Source organism: Neolamprologus brichardi, chromosome 7, assembly GCF_056152115.1.
Source record: "Neolamprologus brichardi isolate AB-2024 chromosome 7, ASM5615211v1, whole genome shotgun sequence".
Taxonomy (NCBI): Eukaryota; Metazoa; Chordata; class Actinopteri; order Cichliformes; family Cichlidae; genus Neolamprologus; species Neolamprologus brichardi.
In genome coordinates this window covers 48,471,734-48,498,502 of record NC_142110.1, presented here as the reverse complement: position 1 = coordinate 48,498,502, position 26,769 = coordinate 48,471,734, and the positions used below count along the sequence as shown (strand labels likewise).

General features: G+C 39.0%; 1 protein-coding gene across 2 annotated transcripts; it reads left to right on the top strand.

Annotated features, from left to right (window-relative positions):
- The first annotated feature begins 252 nt into the window (after nt 1-252).
- gpsm1b (G protein signaling modulator 1b) lies at nt 253-26,382 on the top strand. Of its 2 annotated transcripts, none has more exons than XM_006788990.2 (14): nt 253-478; nt 10,558-10,779; nt 12,252-12,387; nt 12,499-12,641; nt 13,806-13,929; nt 15,943-16,058; nt 16,284-16,439; nt 16,528-16,636; nt 16,728-16,842; nt 18,705-18,775; nt 18,869-19,039; nt 23,779-23,941; nt 24,112-24,317; nt 24,441-26,382. In XM_006788990.2, exons 1-14 carry the CDS (start codon nt 417-419, stop codon nt 24,639-24,641), a joined length of 1,995 nt encoding a protein of 664 aa, XP_006789053.2. In that variant the 5' UTR covers nt 253-416; the 3' UTR covers nt 24,642-26,382. The 2 variants fall into 2 exon arrangements, with proteins under 2 accessions (XP_006789053.2, XP_006789052.2); XM_006788989.3 differs by lacking the exon at nt 253-478 and adding an exon at nt 9,085-9,395.
- Nucleotides 26,383-26,769: the final 387 nt, after the last annotated feature.

Here is a 26,769-nt window from a genome sequence, read left to right as displayed (position 1 = left end):
GAGGAAAGACTATTTACTTTCCGCTGCCCTAACAGCCTAGAGAAGATTTGGTACATTTAGGTCTTTTTATGGGTGGGGAAATAATTTAACAAAAGTACTGTTAATATAATATTTATCATTTAATTATTTATTTTTTTAAATGTGAAATTAGCACTTTGTCCTTTCTCACCGGCGACACCACGAGCAGCTACGTGACGTCATTTCGGGGGCGGGGCTTGGATTTTTTTCTGGTGTATTTGCAGAATACCTCACTTCCTCGGCTGCAGCCATTATTGTGGTGAATGAGGAAAGAAGAGTGGGAGATACGGGGACAGTGGGGGAAGAACGAGAGGGAGGGTGGTCTCAAGAAACAAGAGCTAGCTGCCTCTGGAGCATACAGGGAAGGGCCCTCATAACGGGCGCGAGCAAGCCAGGTTATGGCTCATTCGGCTACTAACGGTGTGGACCAGGATCTGGCCAGCAAGAGGCTGCACTCAAGGTAGGAAGCCTTATATCATAAGGGGGGTCAGCTCCGTAGCACGTCCTTGAATGCCGAAAAAGAGACAAGTAAGACGATTGAGAGAGAGAATAGCAAGGGCTGCCAGCTCACAGCTTTGCTTACTAAGGAGGAACTGGGCAGGGGGAGCTTGACCAGCCAGCTTTCACAGATTTAAAGAGCTCAAGACCCAGCCACAGCTGCAGCCAGAGCCCAGCTCCAAGCCTCATTCCTGGCTCGGGTCACTGAGCGGCTGTGGCTGGAATGTACAGACTGAGAGGAGCCTCATAAGATGCAGACGCGGTGTAACAAGGGGAGTCTGGCTAAAGGGTGGACAAGCTGACAGTGCGCATGGTTTTTAAGGTGCGATGTGGGTGCTGAACTTCACCTTGAAGGGTGATGGACCTAAACCCAAATGCACATAGACTGGCTCTCAGAGCGTTACTAGTTAAAACCCAGTGTTTACATACAAATATCACAGGCTCGTTCAGTTTCATTTGTAGTTTCTTTTAATCATCTTTGATGATCATCAGAAATATGTATACTTGCACCATTTGCCTCTTAATTAGCACAACATTTGACTGTGTCCTCCATGGCCAGGCAGTGAGAGTATTTATTAGTTTTTTGCATTATGAAGAACTCAATAATGACAGTGTTACCGAACTTTAGTTAATTTTGACAAAACTTGAGCATATGTTATGTTGTTTGTGATTTATGATTAATCATCTCTATTTCATCTCAGATGATCCATTTGCTTATGAGAAATGGGATGTCTCATCATCCGGTCAGCTAGCTGACGGTGTGATTCAGCACCACTTATCACATAATTTTGACATTTTGTCCAGTGTCATGCATTGGACAAAACTATCATTAATCACTGTGAATATCAGAAGAATCCTGCATTAAACACATTTATGGTAACATTTCCCAGAGAGCTGGGGTGAGGGAGCAGGCATGTTTATATATAAAGTCAAATCATGCTTGTATGCTTTAAGTTGATACCTTATTCCATTGGCTTTAAGGGATATGTAATATATATCTTAAGTGATTATGTTAGATACTTTAAGAAAACAACAATTAAACTTACTTACTATTGTCAAGCTGCGTGAGTGACATTCACAAACCCTGCAAGGTTATCATATGCTCTGCCAACATAAACACAAGATTCATAGACACACACATGGGGTGGGTAGGACTGCTATTAGAGCTGTGATAGGTTTTCCTCTATTTAACTCAACACATGACCTTTGTACATGACGGTTTGGTGTGTGTGTGTGTGTGTGTGTGTGTGTATTATCTTTAAACTCCAAAAAGCATAGGCAAGCACAAAGGGGGCGTTATGTTTAGGATTTATTTGTCAACTGACCTATCCTGTAAAATCCTTTTGTTTTCTTCCTAAAATGAGAATGTGTCCGGCTATGGAGATTAGTATTTTAAAGCCCATTTGTCCACCTGTGTTTGTGTGTGTGTGATGATTGAGGAGAACAAAACAATCTTTATTTCTTTTAAAAAAAAAAAGAAGAAAGAAACAACAACAAAAAAAGCCACAAAACATAATTAGTATTAATTCAATAAATAAATCTAAAAAAAAAAATAAGACAAGACTTACACAAGCTCTTTTTATTAGTACCAAAGCACTTTGAATTAAACCCTCAAAAACAACTCTTTGCTGCGATTTTGTAAGCTTTGGAAATAACTGAATAGTACTGTTGTTTTTCCATAAACTTCATGTAATGGTATTTTCCCTGAACCTATACTAGATTTTTGCGACTGAAAACTGAAACGTTTACTAATACTTAAATTACAAATGTCTGACTCAGCACCTGTTGCCGTGTAACAAATGATTTGACTATAAAATTGTGACTTTGTGTCATAAAAAAGCAAGCTAGAGAAAGGGATTTACTCTGAAATCTTTAAATCTAGCCTGTCTTTCTGTCAGTAATGACAGTAGTTACTAACTGAAGTTCATCTTAGATTGACTAACATCATTGCCGTGTTCATTGCTTTGTTTTCATGGCCCCTGCAGCACTTGGTTCCGTGTGTGTGTGTGTGTGTGTGTGTGTGTGTGTGTGTGTGTGTGTGTGTGTGTGTGTGTGTGTGTGTGTGTGTGTGTGTGTGTGTGTGTGTGTGTGTGTGTGTGTGTGTGTGTGTGTGTGTGTGTGTGTGTGTGTGTGTGTGTGTGTGTGTGTGTGTGTGTGTGTGTGTGTCACTATTCAACCTGGCTCTAGAAAACAGAACATGCAGAGAGTAAAAATGCAGCTTCACAAGAGACTTAGACAAAGGAGAGGAGGAGAGAGCCTAGCTTTAACTGAAAGTGACATGCACTGAGGAAGGAAAGCATTCCTAGAGAGTTTCTCTTTGGTTTCCCTGACAACTAGCCATGGCACTCTGTAATTATGGCTGGATTACTGAGTGCACAGTTTCTTAGCTTAACCAAGATTCACAGTGTTGGAAGTATAGGCCTTTAAAAATGAAATAAGAATCAATGAATTGAATTAAATCAGCTAAAACAAAAGTATAACTGATTTTAATGATGAAATAAAATCCAAGTTACAAAGCTACTCCGAAGCTGATGAAGTCAGACACAGCTTGGAGGTGGGCATGCTTTGAATGTACAGAAGTGAATCAGCTGCGCTATCAGCTGTGAGCAGACACTGAGGTCAGCTGATCTGCTGAGGGATTACCTGAAGTAACATTACACTCGATTTGCCCACTGAGGTTTTTTTTTTTATGTGGTCATGAAACAGTGGTGTCTGAAAGTGAGGGTGACCTTGTTGGATTTAGAGCTAGTAGTAAATGTTCAACGCCTGCTTTTACTGAATATTGTGCAACGAGGAAAAGGAAGAAGATGTCAGAACCAGGCGAGTCTATGCAAAGGTTGGTAGAGCTTATTTGCAGCATAACAGCTATTGTGAATGCAAGCTAGGTACAATCACAGTCTGCTATGTATTACATTTTGTTGCACAGAGGCGGTATCTTTGCACAAATCAATATGCTCTGTTTAAATTGTAAATTCCAAATGGACCAGTAATAGTTGTTACAGTACTGTGATAGTTGTGTATACTTACATTTCCGAGGGAGCTGCACATAAAGCTACAGCTCAGGCTATGGCGTAAGGCGTGCTGCTCCAGTGCACCTACAGTGTACATTTAGTCTAGACTTACAACTCAAGCTAAACATCTGAGCTACTGCGCATTGTCCCCGTCTTTGTAGGCATTGTGTAGCCATGGCCAGTTTATGTGTTGAAGGTCACCTTGCCATAAACTTCCACCGAAGTAAACATTTGGATGTCTCATCTTTACTCCCCGTCTTTGTCTTCTGAACTTTTTTAAACTTGCATTTACACTTTAGCCTTACTATAATGATGAAGCATTATTTTACATTTATATAGGTTATAATTAATTATTTGACAAATATTTATTATTGGCATTATACTGTTTTCCACTGACATTGTTGCACTCTAACCTCACTTCTGCCTCTCTTACTTACTCTTGAAACCTGCCCAGTGTGCTACATGTACTCCTTGATGCCATGGTAACAGCGCTGGGAGTTTGTCTCTGTTAGACCACAAGCAGGCTATTATGAGATGAGTGTCTCCCAAACAGAACAATTAGAGGGGGTAATAAGAGGAGAGAATGGCCGACTGTTCGGCACAAATTCTTCTTACTCCGACCGCAACGATGGCAAGAATGAATGTCACTTTGTGGAAATCCTGCCATGAAATTTTGCTCTTTGTTTGCTTCAACTTTTCCCCCCTCTATTCTTTCTTTTTTGTGTGTGAGTCAGCCCGCAAGCTGCCTCTTGAAGTTTAGTTTGCAGACTTTGATTAAAGTGAGTGAGGATGTGTTGACTTCCAACTTTACAACAGTTTGGATTTTTCTCAAGCTTTTAAAAATATTGCGAGGCATTATTAAGGCAACACCCTTTTCCACAGCCACAGTTTTACAATGCAAGCCTTTATTGTTCGGCTGTGTTTTAACAAACTGAGGCCCCCGTCACCGTCTCTGACCAGATTGCTGTCTTTTTGTTTTTCTTCTCATATTCTTGCACATCTGTGACTTCCAGCCATAAATTGAATTCTCATCCAACCACAATAGCACTGACGATTGGGTAGATCAACATTTTGGCTGGTACCTCCCACCTACTCTTAGCATTATTTACAAACACTCTGTATGCACAAATCCCTGCATAAGCAGTCCATTCAAACATTTAATGCACAAATCTGTGCTACATCAATATCTTCTTACATGAATTTGTCAACACTCTGTGATTAAATGTTCACATATTTGTCTCATTACAAAGTTATTAACAAATGTTCACCAGAACTTCCTCAGACCATGCACACCAGTAGAGCAGGGCAATATGGCCAAAAAAATTTATCGCGATATATATTTAAAAATTTGCGATAATGATATAACTGAGATATAATTGACTCGAGACCATAACTCCGCAACTTTATTAGTGCAAAAAACCCTCAATGTATTTTCACTGAAGCAAGCAGCTGTTTTTTAATGCAAATTCCTTGCTGACAGTTTAACCAAAATACATTTCTAGTGGAAATAGGCTGAGATATCCTGAGCATAACATGTATAATATCCACAAAACTTAAAAAGAGGTTATACACACACAATACGGTAATATTATGTTGAAGCACAGTACATATCACTGTAGCCGTAATGCTCCGACAATCCATCAAGTGGTACTCCTTCGTAGCTTGTCAAAGTCGTACTAAAACATCTTTTGACAGATTTTCGAGCGCCGTGTACCACATAAAATCGGTTTAAGGTCAGTAAGCACAACCAGAATTTATACACAAGGCACACCGGATTATAAGGGGCACTGTCGATTTTTCAGAAAATAAAAAGATTGATTTTAAGTGTGCCTTATTTTCTGAAAAACACGGTAATAGCGACGGCCCGCTCCCATGCTTTACCAAAAATTGTGCTTTTGTGTGTATCTGACAGACGAAAGCCAAACTAGTTCCACACCACTGAAGTTGCAGCATTTTTACGAACCAATTCTGGTTCATCTGTTTCATTCAACGATCCGCTTTCGCCCTTGTCATTGTCCGTTGCCGCCGTGCTTTTTCCACAATGTCCATATAAAAACAAAGGCACTGCGCATGCGCGTTTTACCCATATTCTATCACGATATTTCATTTTCTTATCATTGCCTAACAGTATACCAGTATTACCGTGAATGGTGTGATATGGCGCAGCCCTACTTTCACCTGTATTTTCATTATCTCTACAGATCCTATCTACTATAGAAATGTTGACGGGAGGGTGGGTGTTCACAGTGAGTCAAAGTGAGTTTGACATGCCGCTAATATAACTGATCAGCTTTAAATAAATTGCCTCTGTATTCTTTTGTATATGCACCAACCTTATGCCTATCATCCCTCTGGCTATGGCTGTTAGGCTCTGCTAAACCTTCCTGTTTGCACTGAAGGGTAGCCTTGGCACATTCTGATGCCGGTCTGTCTTTAACCCTTTAAGACCTACCATAGAACCAAGTCCGCCATATTATATTTCTACATGCTGTGGAGCCATTTTTGGGAGCATTTCAAGTTGCTATACATCAATACAACCATTACAGCCTAGATTTTAATAATATGTATGAATTAAGTGCATAGTGATTTCATAAATTGCAAAAAAGTGCAATAAACTACAAAAAAAAATTGAAAATCGTTTTTGTTTTTTAAACATATATTTCTAGTTAGAGAAATTTAAGAGGCTTATCCCTCAAAACTGTAAATACAAAAAAGTTGCACAAAATAGTTTCCCACCACAGGAAATTTATTTTGAGTGCCTTCATAGTTTTATTTTTGAAATACACCAGTTTTTATATACTGCAGGAAAAACGAAAATAAATATTATAGTGCAAATTTGCAAAAAAGCAGCATATGCATCAAAATAAACTATTTCCAGCAGTGCAATATGAGTCCTAAGCATCCCAGAAACGACACAGAAAGTCATAAAGTCAAAGATAACTTTTAAAAACACCAGTATAGGCTCATTGAGGCCGGGACGATAAAAAACTACATTTCCGCGAAAATGACGTCACTTCCGGTTTCGGGCAGGTCATGGCGGACATGCGATAGTTCGCGCTGACGTCTATTCCAATGTAGGAAGTGTTATGAACAGCTGATCGGATCGGCAAAGCGTGTTTCTGGAATATTATGTTTTTGTTGCTGCAAGCGCTTTTTATGCAGTTTTTGCAAAGCTATATGTGGAAGGAAACGGTGACCGAGGACAAGCTGATGGCATAAGATGTAAGTACAACTCCTCAGGTTTCATATGCAAAAAAAATTATTGCGCTAGCTCACGTGGTTGCAGAGTTACCGGGATTTAAAAATAGTTAAGCAAAACAGAGCGTGCCCGCTCCGACCGGTTTTAAAGGGTTAAGCAAGTTGTTTAGCTATGGCTAGTGCAAAAATCATTTTAGGGTGCAAGGACTACAGAGCTGGCAAGTTTTCCTCCACTGTTGAAGAAGTAGCTGTTGCTGTTTTATGTATACCAAGAAGATAACGTTCACTTTCAAGGACTGTTATCTATGGTGGGAACTAGATTATCCACATTCCAGAGACTGAACTTTGTTTGTTATTGCCAGCTATACAAAAAGATGATGAGAGTCCCGCTTTTGCTCTAGCAGCATGTTTTTCTGCAACAACAGCAAAAATTGTTAATGTTAGCTGAAAGACAACCAACAATACTTCACAATTTAATTGTTAGTAGTTTGCTAATTTAATGCATTTTTGATTTTTCGATGTCATCCAGGTTTTCACACAAAACCTAAATTTCTAAACAAGACTGGGTAATAGAAATGGACTGGTGACAGTGCTAACCACTGCATCATTGTGCCACCCTGTTAGTATTTGTATTTTTAGACCGCTGATTACTTTGTTGCAATTCAGTATTGCATGTTCCAAGACTCTTTGATGGTTGGCTTTGCATGTTTCTCCTGTTTGTAAAGTAGTATCTAATTTCACAATGGGTACTTTCTAGTGAGCCACCTCTTAGCAGGCACGAGCAAAATACACAGTTTACCTTAAGAGAAAAAGACTTATGGTTGCAAACTATATATATATCCGACAATCCTTAAATTCCAATCCCTTGTAGTGGGTTGAGTTCTATAAGGATCTTGTAAAAATAATGCCACCAGCTTTTGAATGATCTTCAGCCGCAGAGCTCCACTGAATAAACACTCTTTTGGTGTAAATTCATGCTTTAGTTTTGGTTTCTACTCATTCTTCTCTTCATCTTCCTTTTTCCTAATACAGTTTATACAGTTATAGTGGTTGTTCCACTGCCCTCCACTTCAGCTATGAAAAATTAAATAATAATTTTCTTCCTGTTTACATTTTCCAATGAAAGTTTGTATCCAGTTGCTGGAGGAATTGCATACTGAAAGCAAGATTTCTGGGAAACTAATCAAAATCATTGAATTCTCTTTATTACATTGTGCACTGAGAATTAACCTTAACAAGTAATTTATTTGCGTTCAATTTATCATGTTATTTTGCCATAAAAGGCAAAAATAGCATTTATTGTATACATGTAGATGGCAAAAATAAACTTTTAGGAAAAAAACCCCACTTAAATGTAAATTCCTATGTATATTTCCTTGTTACTGTATAGACTGATATTTAATAAAAGGGGAAAACAACGCTGTAGTGAAGAGATCTCTTGTAAATTCCTTGTTTAGCTTGTATTTTGCTTGCTGCCCCTGTGACATTGTCTTGGTTAAGTAGGGCACTTGTTAACGTAGTTGTGCTTTCTGTGCTTTGAAAGCAGTTGGACATGTGTGTCAGAGTGGCAAGATTTTCATGCAGGAAGTGTTTTTTTATAGCTTTAAAATAAAATTAATCTAAAGATTAAAAACAGAAAAACAACATGTGTTTCCTTTTTAGTGAAAATAAGTTTACTTAATACGTCCCTTAGGTCTTATTTACTCACAGTGTCATCTGTCTCGGTTGGTGACCTAATAATGTTTATGCTAGTGTCAGCATGTAGTTGGATTTGTTTAGGCCACTCACTGTGCTGTATTGTCTCTACTGAGGAGGTGCAGGGCATTGGATTAGCCATCCCTGTCTCTCTCATCCTTTCTCTCTGCCTCTCATTGGGGCAATGGTCAAGCTTAGATATAAGGTATTCACTTTGTAATCATTGACTGTTCCTCTACTATTGCTCAGAATGGTCTGTCATCATGCTCCCCTGTTCTTTTAAAACCTGATAGAACAACTGGTCTCCGGGTCAGACTTGAGGAGAAGTTGAAGAGGATTAGAGATGAGCACAATTTTCTGTTGGGAGTAGCGGGAACTGAATTACATAACAACAATGGATATCTTAACTTGATTAAAATCATCTGGATTAATAAAACATAAACTTGTAAACTTGTGACGTCTTAGAAATTCACTTGTTTTGGAGCTCAACGTTCGTGTGGAATGATCTCAAATTCCCTCTGGACTGTTTTGTCTGCAGGTTGCTTCACTGTGTAGTTTTGGAGCGATCTTGAGGACTTGAAAAGCACACACGTTTCTCGGCTTGCTTTGGACTGTGGTTAGAATTTACAATTGGAGTGTGTCCAGGTTTGTTGTAATGTTGCTGATATAATGGTTTTTATTGAAGCTGGGAAATATAAACTTTATAAGACCGCAGTTTGTTAAAGTGTGAGAGGAATTTTTAGTTGTAAGCATAGTACTTAAATGAACTCTACAGAGTTCATTTAAGAGTTTTCTGATAAAGTTAGTTTTACTTAACAATACCATCATGGCATCTGAGCCTTGTCCTCTGACTGGAGCAGAGAGAGCCGTGTGTAGACTTGTCCACTGTGGACCCCGACCTCAAGCTATGCTAAAGCCTTTATCTTTGGAGCTCCAGGGGTATGTGGACAAAACAAGGACCAAGCAAAAACACAGGTACTGTAAAAAAAACCCAAAACAAAACTCAAAAGTAACCCGTCAAGGTTTTACAAACTAAAATGACCTTGGTGAACACATACATTCCATATTAGGGCAATGTTATGAAATCTGACTAGAACATAGTGCAATTTCAGCTGCTTTAAATTACTGTTCACGTCACAGTAAATCCTTTTTGCCTCAAAAATGACGATTCATTCGCATCTTCGATTTGACAATAAATAAGCTGTAATGCAGAAAACTGCAAATGGTACAACTCTTTACCTTTTGAATCGAGCCTTTTGCAAAGCCTTTTGATTAGATGCAAGGATAATCCTTGCTTATCTCTACATTCTAGTACTTTATCTGGAATTTAGTGTTACTACTAAACTGTCTGGTCTTGTTTATCCTGGATTATGCAATGCATGTAGGGTGTATACTTCTGGATATAGCTCACTCATGAAGCCTTGTTGTATGCTTACAGTGAGTTCTGACTGGACACCATAGATGATTTGGTGTATTTTAGCTCAGCAGCTAACTTCAATCTCTGAAACATAGTTTTGTTAACTTCAAGGCGTGCGACATAGGGCAAAATACTAACCCCTTTAGCTGTCCAGAAATACCAGATCTTCATAGACTTCATGCATGAACCCTGCAGTGGTCTGGCATCTTATCCAGAGCGTACCCCTGCTCTCATCAGAGACAGCTGGGGTAGGCTTTAAGCTGCCGCAGCCTTGAAATGGATAAGCAGTTAAGGAAGTGGATGGATGACATTGTCTCAGATTGCAGTCAGTAGAGAACCATATTGTTTTTCAAATGTTTTCTCTCTGGTGTGGGTGGGACACTCTGTCTCTGTCTTATTTTGTTTCATATCCTCATGAAAATCTCAGAACATGCAAGAGAACGGCATGTCTTCGAACATCAGGCTGTTAACTGATTTAAGCAGTTAAAAGTGTATCACCTTTTCAAGGTGTTCGTCTTCGAGCTCAAACTCAGTTACTAAGGCAACAGTCCACATAATTTATTACAGACCTTGTTGTCATGGTGATACTTCCTCTCTTGGAAAGTATATTTCACTGCGACTGTAATGGTATCCATGTTTACTGTATGTCCTAATCTGTGATAGGGCTAATGTTTTTATTTCATTAGTTTCATGACTTTATTGTATGCGTGTATCTTGCAGGATGGAGGCCTCGTGCTTAGAATTGGCCTTGGAAGGAGAGCGGCTATGCAAGGCTGGGGACTTCAAAGGGGGAACAGCGTTTTTCGAAGCAGCCGTAAAGGTCGGCACAGAAGACCTGAAGACCCTCAGTGCCATCTACAGCCAGCTGGGCAATGCATACTTCTACCTTAAGGAGTATGGCAAAGCCCTGGAATACCACAGACATGACCTTACCTTAGCAAGGTGAGCAATGTGCACAAGCTATGAGTAAAACATTCACCTCAGCTTTGTGCTGCTTGTTTTGAGCTGCTTGGGAGTCTTATTCAACAATCTGTTTGCTGCACAGTAAACAGTTAATAAATTTTACATTTGAAATCTTTAGCTGAGAAGAGCTGCATCTTTACGATAAGGGAACTTATACACAGATCAATAAACCCTGCATGCATACTGCATCCATCACACGGACATATAAGAGGACTGTGCACCAGTATGCAGGAATCATATGCTACGTTCTGTTATTTGATGTACACACAGTTCAAAAGGAAAACAGTCTTTTCCACCCTTTTTTCTTTAGATGATTTGATGCATGGAGACCTTCATGAATTTCAGACAAAGAAATTTAAAAAAAAAAAGTGAGGAGACTTTTACGTAGTAACAGTTGACAAATACCAACTGGATATTTAGCTTGTGAGTAATCTGGTCTCCTGCAGTTAGTGCAGCTGGTACTCCTGCAGGGAACTGATTAAGAACCCTAGGGAGATTTACCTTGTTACATTACAGTCTCACCAGGGCCACTGGGGCTTGGTCCTCGGAAGTAGGCAACTGTTGTTGCAGTATTTTAATGGTTATTCATTAGCTAAATGGATAACTCGTGGCTTCCTGTGGGTCATCTGGGCTGCCTGCTAGAGGACAATAACATAATGAAACAATGTGGTAGTAGCAGGTTCATAAGAGCATATAGTAACTGCAAGCACTTAGTGCATACCATCTTTTAGTTGCTCAGTTTCAAAGTGTGAAAGTGAAAAAAGGAGAACGACACAATGGGGAAATTATTTCTCACTTCCAGCATGAAGAGAAAGTAGGCCATAGCAACCAGAGAGGAACTAATCGTGTTGACAAGTTCCAATTCAGCGATGCATGATTAAGCCTAAAGTAATTAGTGGACATGGTGCTCAATTTAGTGCTTGTTATGCTTTATAATGCATTGTCAGTGACTCTCTAGGGTTGTGCATAACTTTACATGTATAACAAATAAAGAAAATCAGTTATGTTCAATAGCCCGTTGTTGAATAAATGTAATATAGCAGCAATATGACTGAATATCTTACAAATTCCTTGATGTGGATAGTCATTTTAGGTCCAGAAAAAACAGTCTTGGAAAACAGAAACAGTGAACAAAACCACAACCTTAAAGTGACATTTGATTTCCTTGATTCACTTTACTGTCATCTGGTGAAGAAAACGATCAGATACGGTCTGTTGTAGATATTAATTGCAGTGATATTTAGTTTGTGGGACACCAAGCTTATTGTGTATTTTTTATTTTATTTATTTATTTTTAAAATAAAAGCTGTGTAGATCACTGATTGATCTAAATGTTTAACTAGAGGGGTCTCAAAAAAGCAGTGATATTGATTCTAATGGTGCAAGATGTCCGAGCAATAACTCGGTCTTTAACTCTGCCACTAATCGCCAAAGATGTCTTTCCTCCACAGAACAATAGGAGACCGAATTGGAGAAGGAAAGGCCAGCGGCAACCTCGGTAACACTTTAAAAGTATTAGGGCGTTTCGATGAGGCCGCTGTCTGCTGCCAAAGACACCTGGACATTTCTCAAGAGCAGGGCGATAAGGTAAGGTTACGTACATATATTTGGATATCCAAACAAACCAACACAAACACAAGCATGAAAACCTTCTAGGAAAAAGATAGTGGCAGCCTGTGTTTCTTCACTGTCCTGAAGGTTGGAGAGGCCAGAGCACTGTATAACATGGGGAACGTGTTTCACGCAAAGGGCAAACAGCAGTTATGGGGCTGCACCCAGGAACCAGGGGACCTGCCTCCTGATGTCAGAGACACACTGCAAAGGGCTACTGGATTTTATGAGTATGTATGTTTTATGCCTGTAGAGCAAATGAATGTATAGATCAGCTACCAGAGTCACAGTAGTCAGTAGCTCTGACATACGAATGTTGCTGCGTTTTGTGGTGCTATTGATGATTTTTGAATATTGTCAATTCCCTTTTTTGTCAAGTAGTGGCCGAGAGTTGGTTTGGCTGCTTACTCATTTTAAACAGAATAAAAGTGTACATGTGTGTAACAGTGAATTTACTTTTGAGTCCCTGATGATTAAAAGCAACCGTCACCGCCCTCACTGTGCTACCGTCTTTATGACTGGGGTGAGGGTGACTTTGAAAATATTTTTTAAATCTGTTTTAATACAGTCTTGGTACCACCACTGTGATAATGAAAGTTTCATTTTATTTTCACCATACTATCAAATATTTTAATTTCTACTCTCCTGCTGTTATTTTAACAAGATCTTTGTCATTAATATGCCAAGATAAGAGCAAATAACCACTCACAACGTATGCAAACAGTTTGGAAGGTTTAAGACGTCTGTAAATGTTTCATATTTGCCAGATAATGTGTGCCAATCAGGTAAACACAATGAGGTTCTTGACCAGGTTTCTCCTCCACATGTTGAGAGGGTTGAATTGGGGCTAAACTGGCCTAAACTTATTGTAATGCAGGTTTTACAGCATAAAGTCTTCAGTTGAACTTTGATAAAGGAAGTGTTGTCTTTCAACACAAGAAGTACAACACACTGAGTATATTGCAACACATCATCTTATTTCTTTATAAATTATGGGCTGAAATGTTCATGGGCAGGCTGTAAATGACATTAAAAAGAAACCAAATGCAGTTAGTGCCAATTTGGTGTTTCTGAAAATATGGCTAATACATAAGAAAAAGGGTACACTGGAAAAACACTATTTTACAGATAGAAGTGTGTGCAACATAGCTCATCTTCCTGGGTAACTTAAAGAGCCCATTTAAAAAAAAAAGAATTAATATTTTACTTTTTTGGTTTCTTTCTAACTATAATGAATGTAGTAATTGCTTTATATCAACATCAATTAATTAGCTGTTGTCTCATGTCATACCTCACATAGTAGACTCAATTCTGTTGATTACACATAAAAATGGGAATGCAAAAAAAAAGTTCAACAACCAATAACAACTAAATGTGTGTGCCTGGATGTGTAGGATGAACCTGTGTTTGGTCAAAGAGCTTGGCGACCGAGCTGCTCAGGGGAGAGCCTACGGGAACTTGGGCAACACCCACTACCTGCTGGGTAACTTTGTGGAGGCTATAAAGTTCCACCGTCAGGTAAGAAATCCACATTTCATCCACAAGTATCAAGATCGCACTGCTGTAATGCAGAGGTGGGAGGTATCAGCCATAATGATTTCATATGAGCAGTTTTCCAGCTTGGACCATTCACTGTGCAGCTGTTCAGCAGCGGTGGCCTCCCATCATATAATACATGTATGATACATAAATATTATGTTTGGGTGAAGGATGTTGAAGTTCTTAGGTGTATTAATAGAAGAATATTAATAGAAGTAAGGAACCTCAATAAAACATATTTCAATAAAAATGTTTACAAGAATTGCGTTAATACACCAAGTCAAAGAATTTATAAATCCCATTTCTTTTTAGATAATGTGCTGCTCACTCGTTGTTCCATACTTGACCTACAAAGAGGAATGGAATACAGTACTGTGCAAAACCTTTGGCAGGTGAGAAAAATGCTGTAAACAAAGAATGCTTTCAAAAATGGAAGTGTTAATCATTTATTTTCATCAATCAACAAAATGAAGTGAATGAACAAAAGAGAAATCTAAATCAAATCAATACTTGGTGTGGCCACACTTTGCCTTCAAAACAGCATCAATTCTTCTAGGTACACTTGCACACAGTTTTTGAAAGATCTCGGCTGGTAGGTTATTCCAAACATCTTGGAGAACTAACCATAGATCTTCTGTGAATGTAGGTTTCCTCACCTCCTTCTGTAATCATGTAATCCCAGACACACTCGATGATGTTGAGGTCAGGGCGCTGTGGGAGCCATACCATCACTTCCAGTACTTCTTGTTCTTTACGCTGAAGATAGTTCTTAATGACTTTGGCTGTGTGTTTGGGGTTGTTGTCCTGCTGCAGAGTACATTTGGGGCCAATAAACAATTATTTATATTTCTGAAAGCATTCTTTGTTTATAGCATTTTTTCACCCCTGCCTAAAACTTTTGCACAGTACTGTAAATAGATAAATAATAATTCTAAAAGGAATAAAGCGTAGTTGCATATGTTTGTTTATATTATGTGCCCTTTTTGCAGAGATAAAGTTGTTCTTTTCTTGTTTCCCTTTGCTTTTGAAAAATATTGCTTGTTTTGCAGTATTTTTGCAGTATTTTCAGACAGAAATAAAATTAATTAATAAACAAATGTTATTTGCATCTGGCTGAGCAAAAAACAACCCAAAGATTTGAATGAAGCTTTTTCATTTTCCAAATTTGTTTCACAACATCATGTAAAAGATGAACCTAATGTTTTACATATGTTTTACCTTGTCTGGTGTGGTTTTGGTGGCTTGTGTCCTTTCTGTTGTGGCCTTGACATCCTGGATGTTTGAACTGCAGCACAGAGTGAAACTACATTTTCTTTATTTTAGCCTCCTTTATCTGTTAAATGCACCTGAGAAGCAAAAAGGTGCCCCGCACCGAATTTGCTCTGGTGTTGAGATAAGATCAGAAACATTTGCATGACTTGAGCGTTTAGCTTCTAAGTTCAGTCAGAGTAGAGTACAGTTCATTTAATTTCAGTCAGTGAAGCAGGTGGTGTTCCTGAGAAATGTTTTTGCTGGTCTTACCAAGGTAAAAGTGTGTGTTTCAATGCTTTGGTATCCATCTAAAGCTGCCCTAGTGGACAGTTTGCAGAGATTGATGGCTACTCATACAGAAAAAGGACAAAATTGGTTTCTTGGTGAATCAGCAGGAAGCATGGCTTCAGGCTTCCGCCCTCCGTGTTTCTATTGAAAACCAAGTTTTTCCTCAAGTGGGAAACTGATTTATCCCCTTCCTTCCCTGTTACAAATCTATCAGTATGCTGCAGAGGAGAGGTTTCCCTGTAGAGAGTCAGAGGAGCTGATTTGATGCACCGGTGCTGCAGCATCACCTCTGCTTATAAAATAAGGTTTTCTACAGAGCTTTCAATATGAACTTGTGAAAAATCTCTCTGCCTGAGTACCAAGTAAAACAAATGCACCTAAGTAAAGCAAAGTGAAAGTTAACAATTGAAATTAAGTCTTGATTTGTGAACTTGTTGCTGTCATCATTTACAGCGATTATCCATTGCCAAAGAATTCGGGGACAAAGCAGCTGAACGGCGAGCTTACAGTAACTTAGGCAATGCCCTGATATTCCTGGGACAGTTCAACACAGCCACAGAGTACTACAGGTGAGGAAAGAGTGCAGTCTGACATCTAGTGGATTGAAGGAGAAATGAAACAATTTTAACCACTTAGAATATCTCATGAATGCTTAAATACGTGTAGTGAAATAGCTATGTAGCTATTAATCATCATTCTTATTCATGTGCCCTGTTTCTCGCATTCCTTTGTTAGCCTCTATTTTCTTCATTTTTTACCTACCCTTATTTATCCCATTATTTTCCTTCCTATAGGAAAACTCTGCAACTGTCCAGGCAGCTGAGGGATCAGGTGATGGAGGCTCAAGCGTGTTACAGCCTGGGCAACACTTACACTCTTTTACAGCAGTATGAGAGGGCCATAGACTATCACCTCAAGCACCTGTACATAGCGCAGGAGCTTACAGATAGGTATTGTTTAAAAAACAATTGAAAGAAAACCAAACAAATCACCACAGGAACAGTTTTTTTTTAATGTTGTGCGTTCACTTTTTCATAGGGTTGGAGAGGGCCGTGCATGTTGGAGTCTGGGAAATGCATATGTGTCTTTAGGGAACCACAAACAAGCGCTTTACTATGCCAGAAAGCACCTGGAAATCTCTAAAGAAGTGAGAAATCTTTACAAGCACAATAATATAAAAAGGCCACTTGCATTTCATGTAATTTTTTTTGTCTCTTTGTCCCTGATTTCATCCGCAGATTGGAGACAGAAATGGTGAACTGACAGCCAGGATGAATGTGGATCAGCTGATGGAGGCCCTGGGGGTCACGGAGAGTGACCTTTCACCCTCAAGTTCAGAGTTTGAGATGCAAGGTAGCACTGAAATATTTTTTTTTCTTTTCTTTTTTACATGAAATGTAATGTGGTCATGCTGGACTTTGTGTTTAGGATATACTCTATTGATGTCGAAAGTTGGGAAATTATCGTCACAGTAGATAAAACATGAAAAAAACAACCTGCCTTAGTAACATGAATACAAGATCCCAAAACAGCAATAGCTCAGAAATATAAAAAAATATACTTGTTGATTAGTTTGGTCAGGTACTTTCAGGCAAAGGTCCCACAGAGATGATCTCTTTCAACAAAGTGTGTGTCTGGAATATGTCAGAGCACAAACTGTATCATGTAGCTTGCTAGCATACTGTTGTTTACGCTCAGTATTAACTTCCTTGTTTTGCTCAATTGTGTGAAGACGGTGCTTCTTCTTTTCAAAGTATGTGCATATACTAACTTCTCTCACAGATAAATGCACCAATCCAGAACACAGGACCTTTCTTCTGCATTTACTCTATCGCTTCTCCCCAAATAAAACTGCTTATCGCTGATATGTAGTGTGAACGTCCTCATGTGGTTTGCAATGTCTTCTTCTTCAGCTGACAGAAAAAAGGCGAACCAAGGCTGAGAGGAAACGCTTCTTACACATATGCATGCATAAACAATAAATGGAAGAGCAGTGGAAAGTGCTTATTATCACTAAGACACACATATACATATACATATACATACATATATACACACATCTGCATTAAATGAATACATTTTTATGTTTCTTTAGTGGTTAATCTGCTAGTATGTGCAGACTGTGTAATCAAAATTATGTTTTTAATGCTAAAATGTAATAATAACCATCATCATTGTTATTATTATTACTATTATCCACAAATGTTTACAAAAAACTGGAAAAAATATTTGCTTAAGATGCCAAATCACACCTGTTTAACTTGCATTCTTAAACAAAAAATTTTAGTGATGAAATAATTTGGTTACTTGTTACTTAAATACACATAAATACTCTTCAGTAAATTTGTATTTAATTTTTTTTTTTTTACAGATTTCTAAAATGTTTCTGTTTTGCGGTTATTATGACAGGTCATGGTTAAGCACTACATATATAATCAAAAGCATTCTTGTAAAAACAAGAATCATTCTGAACTTTGTTGAAGTAGTTAGTAAATGTGCAGTTAAATGCTCTTCTCATCCGATTAGGCCCACACATACTGCACAAGTTCTGTGTGTTATGTGTGTGCCTGAGCAAGCTAACTACAATGTTTTATGTGTGCACAATATTATAAATGCAAAACAAACTCCAGGTGGGACGGTGTGTTAAATCTGCACTGAGGCTAAATGTGACAGAAAACAAGTGGTGTGTGCATATTTATGAGGTAGGATAAAGATACTTGTTTCACTCTCAGTGGTCCAGGAGGATGGGTTGTCCGTAAGCCATATCAGGCCTCGAGTAACAACAATGTTTTATTGAGTCCCCTCAAATGGTCCACCAGCTCACATAGAGCCTTGTATAATAAAGTGAGTAGAAACTGTAATATCTGAACAGTTTGCCTGGCTTCTCTGTGATATTTGCTTTCATAAACTATCCTCCAGGCAGAAATTCACACCCATGTCCTACATTTCCCTCTTTGGAGCAGAGCTGGCAAACAGACTCTTATTCACTTTGCTTGCCTAGTGGTCGGCCTAAGCCTCATATCCACACCGAACATCATGGGACCACAGCCGAGATTACAGCCTACTGCGAAAATAAAAGATAAACAAAGGGCAGCTTGCAAGCTTAAATCGGCTCATAAATGGGATTCAAGACTGTCTAAGTGATCAAAACCCAAAATTGCAATGTAATGTAATGTAATGCTTTATTAAATATTTGGTTGTTTTTTTCCCTCTAGGAGCAAGACCCAAATTCACCAAGAGAAACAGCATGGACAGTGTAGAACTTTGGAAATACTCTTCAGATAAGGTGATTTCCATTATTTGAACATGTCTCTAAACCACTGTAGGAAAATGTGCCTACATTGTGATCCACCTCTAACAGCAAGCTCTGTTCATGCAGAATGGTGAGAACCAAGACTTGGAAAGTATACCGAGGAGATCTAAGAGTCACCTGTCACAGCCTAGCAAAAGAAAAGGCTGTTCTGACAGCCAGTCATCAGAGGAAAGGCTGTGGTTTGACTCACCCGTGGACACTGATGACATCACTGTGCAAGTTCCACCTCCAGTGCCAGTAAGTGGCCTCAATGTTGCTGTTTTTATTAAATACTTATCAACTCTCGACCTCACATCATATCCTTATCCTTATTGCCTCGTCACTGCACTCGTAACCTGATCTTCAACAAGTATCAAAAATTAAACAGGTAACACATTGTGGACAATTTTCACATTGTATTCCATTTCCATTTCCTGTTTAGTTTTTTTGTTTTTACTTTTCTCCCCCTTTTTTGCTGATAACAAAAACTGTACACAAAAGCTTTATAAACATAGTAGACCTTTTTGTTTATGGACTCATTTGAAATAACAAGAAAATGTAGATATTTCTGTTACAGTATAACACAGACACTCATTTACTGTTCATGGACTGATGAGTGTTCATTTCACCAGCTTCATATTTCTAAGATACACCTGAGCCTCAGTGCAATCTCTTACAGTGCATCTGAGAAAAGGTGGAGATAATTTTGTAGAAAGCGCGAGATGACTGTGAGATAGTGAATGTTTCACTTAACTTCGCTTTCTTATCTTTTCTGTTCATTGTAGCTTCCGCTTTAAAGTGAAAATGAGGGAGAAAATACATTAATTTCCAATAACTCTGGTAAAAGATGTCTTCTGCAGTGTAAAAGTGACTTCTCTGTTAATAATATAAACTAGATTCTTAATGGATATGTTTTCCCCCCCACAGCTGTTCTGCCTGACTCACCACAGCACCTAATCATGCCTTGTTTCTGTGGCACTGCTAATTGTTGTTATTAGTAATGTGACATGCGGGGAAAAAAAGAGTGAAAATTACAGGGCTTTGAGAATAACAGTTTATCACAGCGAAGTAGAAATAGAAGTACAGAAGTAAATGTGGGTGATCTTGAGTCATACCTATTTTCAAATCTGGCATTAAGACCGTTTAAGACCATTTGTGTATCTGTGAGCTGCAGATGTTACGACTTTTCTTTGTTTTTGCTACAAGTTAATGGATGGCTAATTTTTGATGAAACCATAGTTGATAAAGTCCTTGGCTTCGGTTGCTAAGCATTTCGTGTTTCTGCTTTTTTTTTCATGCTACATCTGCAGCATGCAGTTTGACATTTGATTTTGCCATAGCGAGTGTATCTAGGCAGATAAGCTAACTTTAGCTCTCGAGTCGGTTGAAAAAGCTGCATCGTGCTTAGTTTTTAATATTACCAGATGACTCGTTGCTTGTGTCAACTGTGCCTGCTTGATAGGGTCAGGATTACCCAAAAAGTACCGGCCAAGTTTTAATGACACTTGAATGGAAACTGTTTCACAAATTTAGCCTCACCAGTAGCTTGTGAACAGGCATGCCAAGCTCCGTGCTTGGAGGCTCGGGTTGTTAATGGGCCACTGAGGACTGACAAACTTTATTCCCTCCCTGTTAAGTAACCAGCAGATGGTTTGCAATGACATATCAGTAGAAAAACTCCTGAGAAAGGGGCCCTAGGTAGAGGGTGAATGCAATGCACACCAGCAGTTTAGACAATGAGAGAGTGTTGGGTCTAATTGGGATTTCAGTGATGTTTAGTGTTACTCCTTTGTGGTTGAAGTACATGGTGTGTATGTTAATTGGTGTTACGCTTTGTTCATGAATAAATCATTATGATGTTTGATCTGAGTGCTCGCTGTGGGGGATGTCTGCAGTGTCTGTGTCCTTCTAGTTTTTAAAAATCAGAAACATGCAAAAAGTAGATAAATGCACTGACAGGCGGTTAAGGCTGTATGTACCAAGGAAAAAGTTATGTAGAAGACACAGAACTCAATAAGCAGTGCTTTTCTTACATTGGTTGAAATCTGGCAAAGGCCTCCCTCTTCATACTCTATAGACAGGGGAAGGTTAACCCTGAAAGAAACCTCTCCCATCAAGATTAAGAAATTTCATCATAGAATAAAGTTAATCACTTCTTTCTAAGGGGGGGAAGTAGACCTAAACCATCAAGCAAAAGGCCCTCCAAAGCATATCAAAGTCACCAGATCCCCCTCACTTTGGGGGTCAGTGATTCAGGTCCTTCTTTAATTTTGTCACCTATCTATACTTTAGGAAGAACTTCCTTTTATCATTCACTGTCCCGGTCTGACAGTACTCCCAGTCTCTCTCTGCAAGCACACACATATCTTTACCTCTCCCACCCTCCTACTGTCTATTCTCTTCCTCTCTCACCATCATCACGTGTTGCTTTCTCTCTTGTTCTTTCCATATGGCCTACTTGATTAGTTGGCCTATACAGAGAAGCAAATGACAGCATCCACATAGAGACAGAGCAGAAACTGCTTTAAGTCACATTGGGTGTGTGTTTATAAAGCCCAGTCATGTGAGTTTGTAAGAAGTAAGTGAAGATATTGGTGTTTTTTGCCATTTGAGAGTAGTTGACTTCTGATGGAAATGGGTGCTCGCATGCAGTTCACTCATAATTGTACTCCTCCACCCATCTTTCTACCCCTGCTGCCTCCCCCTCCTCCCCTTTGTCCATACCAGCCCTCCCTCATAGCTGATAATGTGACCTTGATCAGAGAAGCGCTACTGTCCCCATAGGGTCAACCCCCCCCCCCAGCTCTCCATAATGAGTTGTTTTCCCACAGTGAGTGAACAGGACAAAAATGGCCTGCTGGAGAGCTGCACAGAGAGAGTAAGATAGACACAGAGGGAGAGAGAGAGAGAGAGAGAGGAGGCGGCAGTGGTTGGTAGGGATTACCAATGATTAAAAAACGTCTGGAAGAGGAGAATGCAAGGAAATTAGAGGTAGGTAGTTGTGTAGGAACAGCAGGGAGAAAGCAGAGAGTGATGTAAAGGGGTGGGTGAAAGTAGGGGAGAAGGAGGTGTGAGCCAGACGTGTGGACAGCGCTAGACAGAAAGAGAGCTCATAAAGACATGAGACAGAAGGGTAGATAGAGGACAAAGAAGTGCTGCTGGTAAGTTGTCTCACTTTTTGTTTTGTAACTTGGAAAAACGGCTTCCTGCAAAGGTTTAGCGGGGAGTATTCACTTTCTTTTCACGTTTGATACCGAAGCGTGCCTTTATTTGCAGTTAGTGTGTTTGTCTTGCACTGCATGTAAAGATATTTTACTGTTTTCACTGAGCAAATACCGCAGAGTTGGAAAAAATATGTTTCTTTATGATCTATAGTACAACTTTTTGTGTATTTTAAACAACAGTTTGACTTTTTCAATGCAGAAGTTAAAAAACACGTGATTCTTAGAATAGAGATGCATGAAATCTGGTGTCTGCTGACCTACTTCACATATTGCTGTAAGGCAAAGTGATTTGAGTCGGTGTTGAAGGTGTTCAAAACAGATTATTTGGAACAAGTCTATTATATTTGCTGCGCGTGGGAGAGGAATGCAACCAGAAAGCTTTTATAAGGAAGACCCCATCAGCTTGTGTTGATTTTAGTGCCATTGACCCAAGTTTCCGTTAACCTGCTCTGGCACTTTTGTGTCAAAAATATAATGCAGCGGATGTTGTCGATTGTTCAATGTTGAGATATGAAAAGCCAAACTTTTAAAAAAGAAAAAAAGAATTAATATTAGGCTTTAATTTATAAACTTAAATAGATTAAATTCAAAATTACTGGCCGGTAACAAGTTTTTCAAAATTATTCTGACAAATGTACAGTATTATATAGCACATATTTTCCCAGCTCTAGAGGGTCTAGAGAGTTAATGCAGCAAGTGTGATCATTTATGCACAAATGCTTATTTCGAAGTGCAGCCCACCACCCTTTTGCACGATTGTAGTTTAATATTTTGTGAAATATGCAGCTGAAAGTTGTTTCTCTTTTCAGTCTAGCACTTTCTGATGTGTTGCGTGAAAGTTGGTTTGTTAGCAGTTTTCCATCAGATGATCGCTGGATCAGCAGCTTAATTTTAATTTGAGACGGTGTTAGCATCTCATTTCATCTGCTGCCATCCGGTCTGGCAGATTAGCTTTTGTTTCAGAGGTATGATATTGTAGCCCAAGTGCCACAATATTTAGCAGCATTGTTCAAACATAATAAATTCCACATCTGCTTTGCTAGCGCAGGGTATTTGTTTCACACATAAATTATCCACTTCACTTGCAAACTTGTGTGTATTATCAAGACTCTGGTTGTGTTTAATTAAAAGGAAAAAAAGCATCATTCAGCAGGATATGAGCGAGAGAACCTCTTGGTGTTATCTCAGAATAAACAGCAGAAAGCTGTTGCTGGAGGACTGATTCCAGGGAAGTCAGTGTAACACAAAAATGGCATTCAGTCGATGTGACTGACCCATTGACTAGATCTGATACACAAAATGATGTTTAACAGTTCAATAATTCTGTGGCAGCTGCTACATTTCTTTTTAAAGATTTCCATCTGATTTTACTAGTTGATGGTCATTGGGCCACATGACTTGCTGCAGCTGATACTCATTTTATGTGCTTGTATCACATTCCGTATGTAGGTCAAGGTAGTCTCTTCAGAAGTGCCATCCCTTGTGAGTTAATCAGATTATTTTTCACCTCCGCGAGCTGGCTATCTTGAAAATCCTCATTATGCAACTCCTAATGGCATTGAGCTTAATTAAGTCACCTGCACATAATGGTTTTTTAATGTACGAGCAGTTCATCATAATCAAGTGCACTTGAAATACTTTAGTTGCCTCACTTTCAGGAAGTATCTTTTCAGACAGAGCAGCAAAAAATAAGAAAATGAGAAAACAGGCACTCGGCAGATAAGACAGACGCTCTTTGTGCTTAAAGTGAGAGATTTGTTGTTTTCGTTGCAGAAGCTGGGCCGTGACCCCTCTGATGAAGACTGCTTCTTTGACCTCCTCAGCAAATTCCAGAGCAGCCGCATGGATGACCAGCGCTGCCACCTCGATGAGCCACAGAATGGAGACAACAGAGAAGGCGCCGCAACCTCCATGTCATCCCTGAGTGAGATGATAGGTTTGTTGACAACAGCATATGCCTTTTATGTCTTTTGTGTCCTATGTTAGGATTAAGTGCTTTCTTTATGGCATCTCTGTTCTTGCTGAAAGCTAATCCCTGCAAATGTTTGGGATCTACCAGATCATTTGCACTCACTGGGATATCTCCACCCCCCCCTTTTTCTTTAGATCCTGCAATTACCACTTCCCCCCAGACAGAGGAGCTGTTTGATTTGATCGCCAGCTCTCAGAGTCGACGTCTTGATGACCAACGTGTTAATGTTGGTAACCTCCCAGGCCTGAGGATTACTCATAACAACCTGGGTCACCTGGTGGGAGAGGGAGATCATCAAGAGCCCAGTGATGACTTCTTCAACATGCTTATCAAGTGCCAGGTAATGACACATTAGCACACACATAATTTTGAAATGTGGTTGTTGTATTGTTTATGTAGGTTGCCTCTTTAGCAAATGCGAATCCTATATTAAATAATCTGTATGCGCTCTTTCTGATTCTAGTCATCTAGAATTGACGATCAGCGGTGCTCCCCACCAGAAGCGGGCCCCCATGCCCCCACGGTGCCTGATGAAGATTTCTTCAGTCTGATCCAGAGGGTGCAGGCCAAGCGTATGGACGAGCAGCGCGTCCAGCTGCCCACAGACGACCAGGAAAGCCCTCCGTCCCCAAGTCCCGAGCCAGCTAGCGGATTTTCCAGCTAGGATTTGGTGAATAAAGCTTCATGTCAAAGAAAATGGAAGCAGGAAAAAAGGAAAGGATGAGCCAACATTTAAGGACAGTACTAAAGGGTGAACTAACAAGCTTTTTAATAACAAGACAAATTCAATGTGCAATAGATGTTGCCCTGTTAAATGTTGCTCAGTGTATTATGTTAAATGTGTGTAAATATAATGGCAAACAGGCAGAATTTAACCTCGGTGATGCAGAGAAGAGGAAAATGAAAGTGTGGGGGTGACATGATTACAAACATTAAATATATGTTTAATCTAATGCCTTAATCAGCATTAAAAAAAAAGAATCTGACTCAAGATTGTATTCACGGGTGTCAGATGTGTTTCTTCTCGAAGCACATTGTATAATATGGACATTTAATATAGATCGCTACAGTGGAAGTCACAAAGACTTATTTATAGAAACAGTGTTGACATTAGAGAATCTTAGAATCTTAAAAAAATACCTGATAATGAAAATTTCAGACAGATATATCTGAAGTGCTCAAGGCTGCTTTTATTATTCAATTTTCGTGGTCCCCACTGCTCATAGAAATGTGCTGTTATTTACAGTATTACAACCCCCCCCCAGTGTTATGACAAAAAATGCTTTGGTCAATTTGAACTTCTCCATTATTGGTAACTGCACTCCATCCACACGAAGCGATTATATTTGGTTAAATTAAAACACTGATTTAAGTCTGGTTTCCCACAAAAATGTAATTTATGCGAATCTATGCCTTTAAAAAGTGCATCTCACATGCTGTGCTAATGTTACTGAGCAAAAAAACAAAACAAAATCTGCAACATTTCACAGGCTCAAAAGTACGATGGTGTGATATTTAATCAACAGTTTGTTTCTGCTTGGCTTTAAAGTGGTGCTATCTGCTGCCCTTTGTGTTCAAAAATTCTGATAATGGACTACTGCTACTTACTGCCTTTATTGTTACTTAAATAGACTTAGAAGCAAATATATTAAATAAGAAATGAGACACGTGTGTCATATTTTGGAAATTCTAACACAATGAGCAATGCTAACTCTGTGTTGCTACTATATGTTGCCTCTCGGTGGCCAAAATCTAGTATTACCTCTGTGAAATGAAGAGTGCAGTCTGTCGGGGAAAACAGGCTTCCTCTCTTCTAGAATATTTGAAGGCTTATATTATACCTACATTCTGTTCTGCACAAATTCTGCAAACAAAGTTATGCTAACCTGTACCCTAATTGTTACCATGATATATTGTTTGGTAAACTTCAAATTGCACCATTAAATCCAGGTACGGCCTGGTGCACTTTCCTGTTTCTTACAAACTTTTCTTTTTGGTTTTTTCGCTAAAGGCTTGAAAATATTTATTGTACAAAGTGACTGCATCATGGCACCGAAAATATTTGACCTTACCCAGTGGCTTGCTTTATTTTTAATTTTTTAATCAAAAGTAGTACCTCAATGCTTACAGGAACTTTAAACATGCTGAATTGTGAATCAGGATGGATCATGTACCACAGTGCTTTATGTTTGGTCCATCTCTCTTTGATAAACAACACATTGGGAGCTAAGGTTAAAAAATTCTCTTCATGTTTTTTGTGAATTAACATTTTTTTAGACACTACACGGTACGCTTCGATTTGTCTTTGCCATAATTTGTATATATAAAGATATTTTGTATTTATGTTCCTTTTAAGGGCGTGAATATGTCCCCTCATGCTTTTAATAAAATGTTTGAGATGTTTAGTTTGGACTTGTTTTTTAAAAAAGCTTGCATGCATTAGTTCCTCTTTGCTTACACGTACACCTCTGTGCTGTATGAACCTTGCAATCATTTGGATGGATTGGATTTCTCAAGCTGTAATCTTTTGTGGAACATTTCACAAAAAGCTAATCGGACTCTGTTGGCCCACTCAAATATGGTTGCTCAACTAAGACTGGGTAGGAATGTGAAGAATTAAATATAACAAACATAAAGTTTCTTATTTGCATTTACACTACTCCCTGCATCACATCGGATAAACCTGCGGTGTAATTACAAAGCACCGCAATTCTATTATATAATAATTATAGATTCAATATTAGGTTAAAAAGCACCATTATAATGCATCTATGTGTTTTTTTAATGGTTAC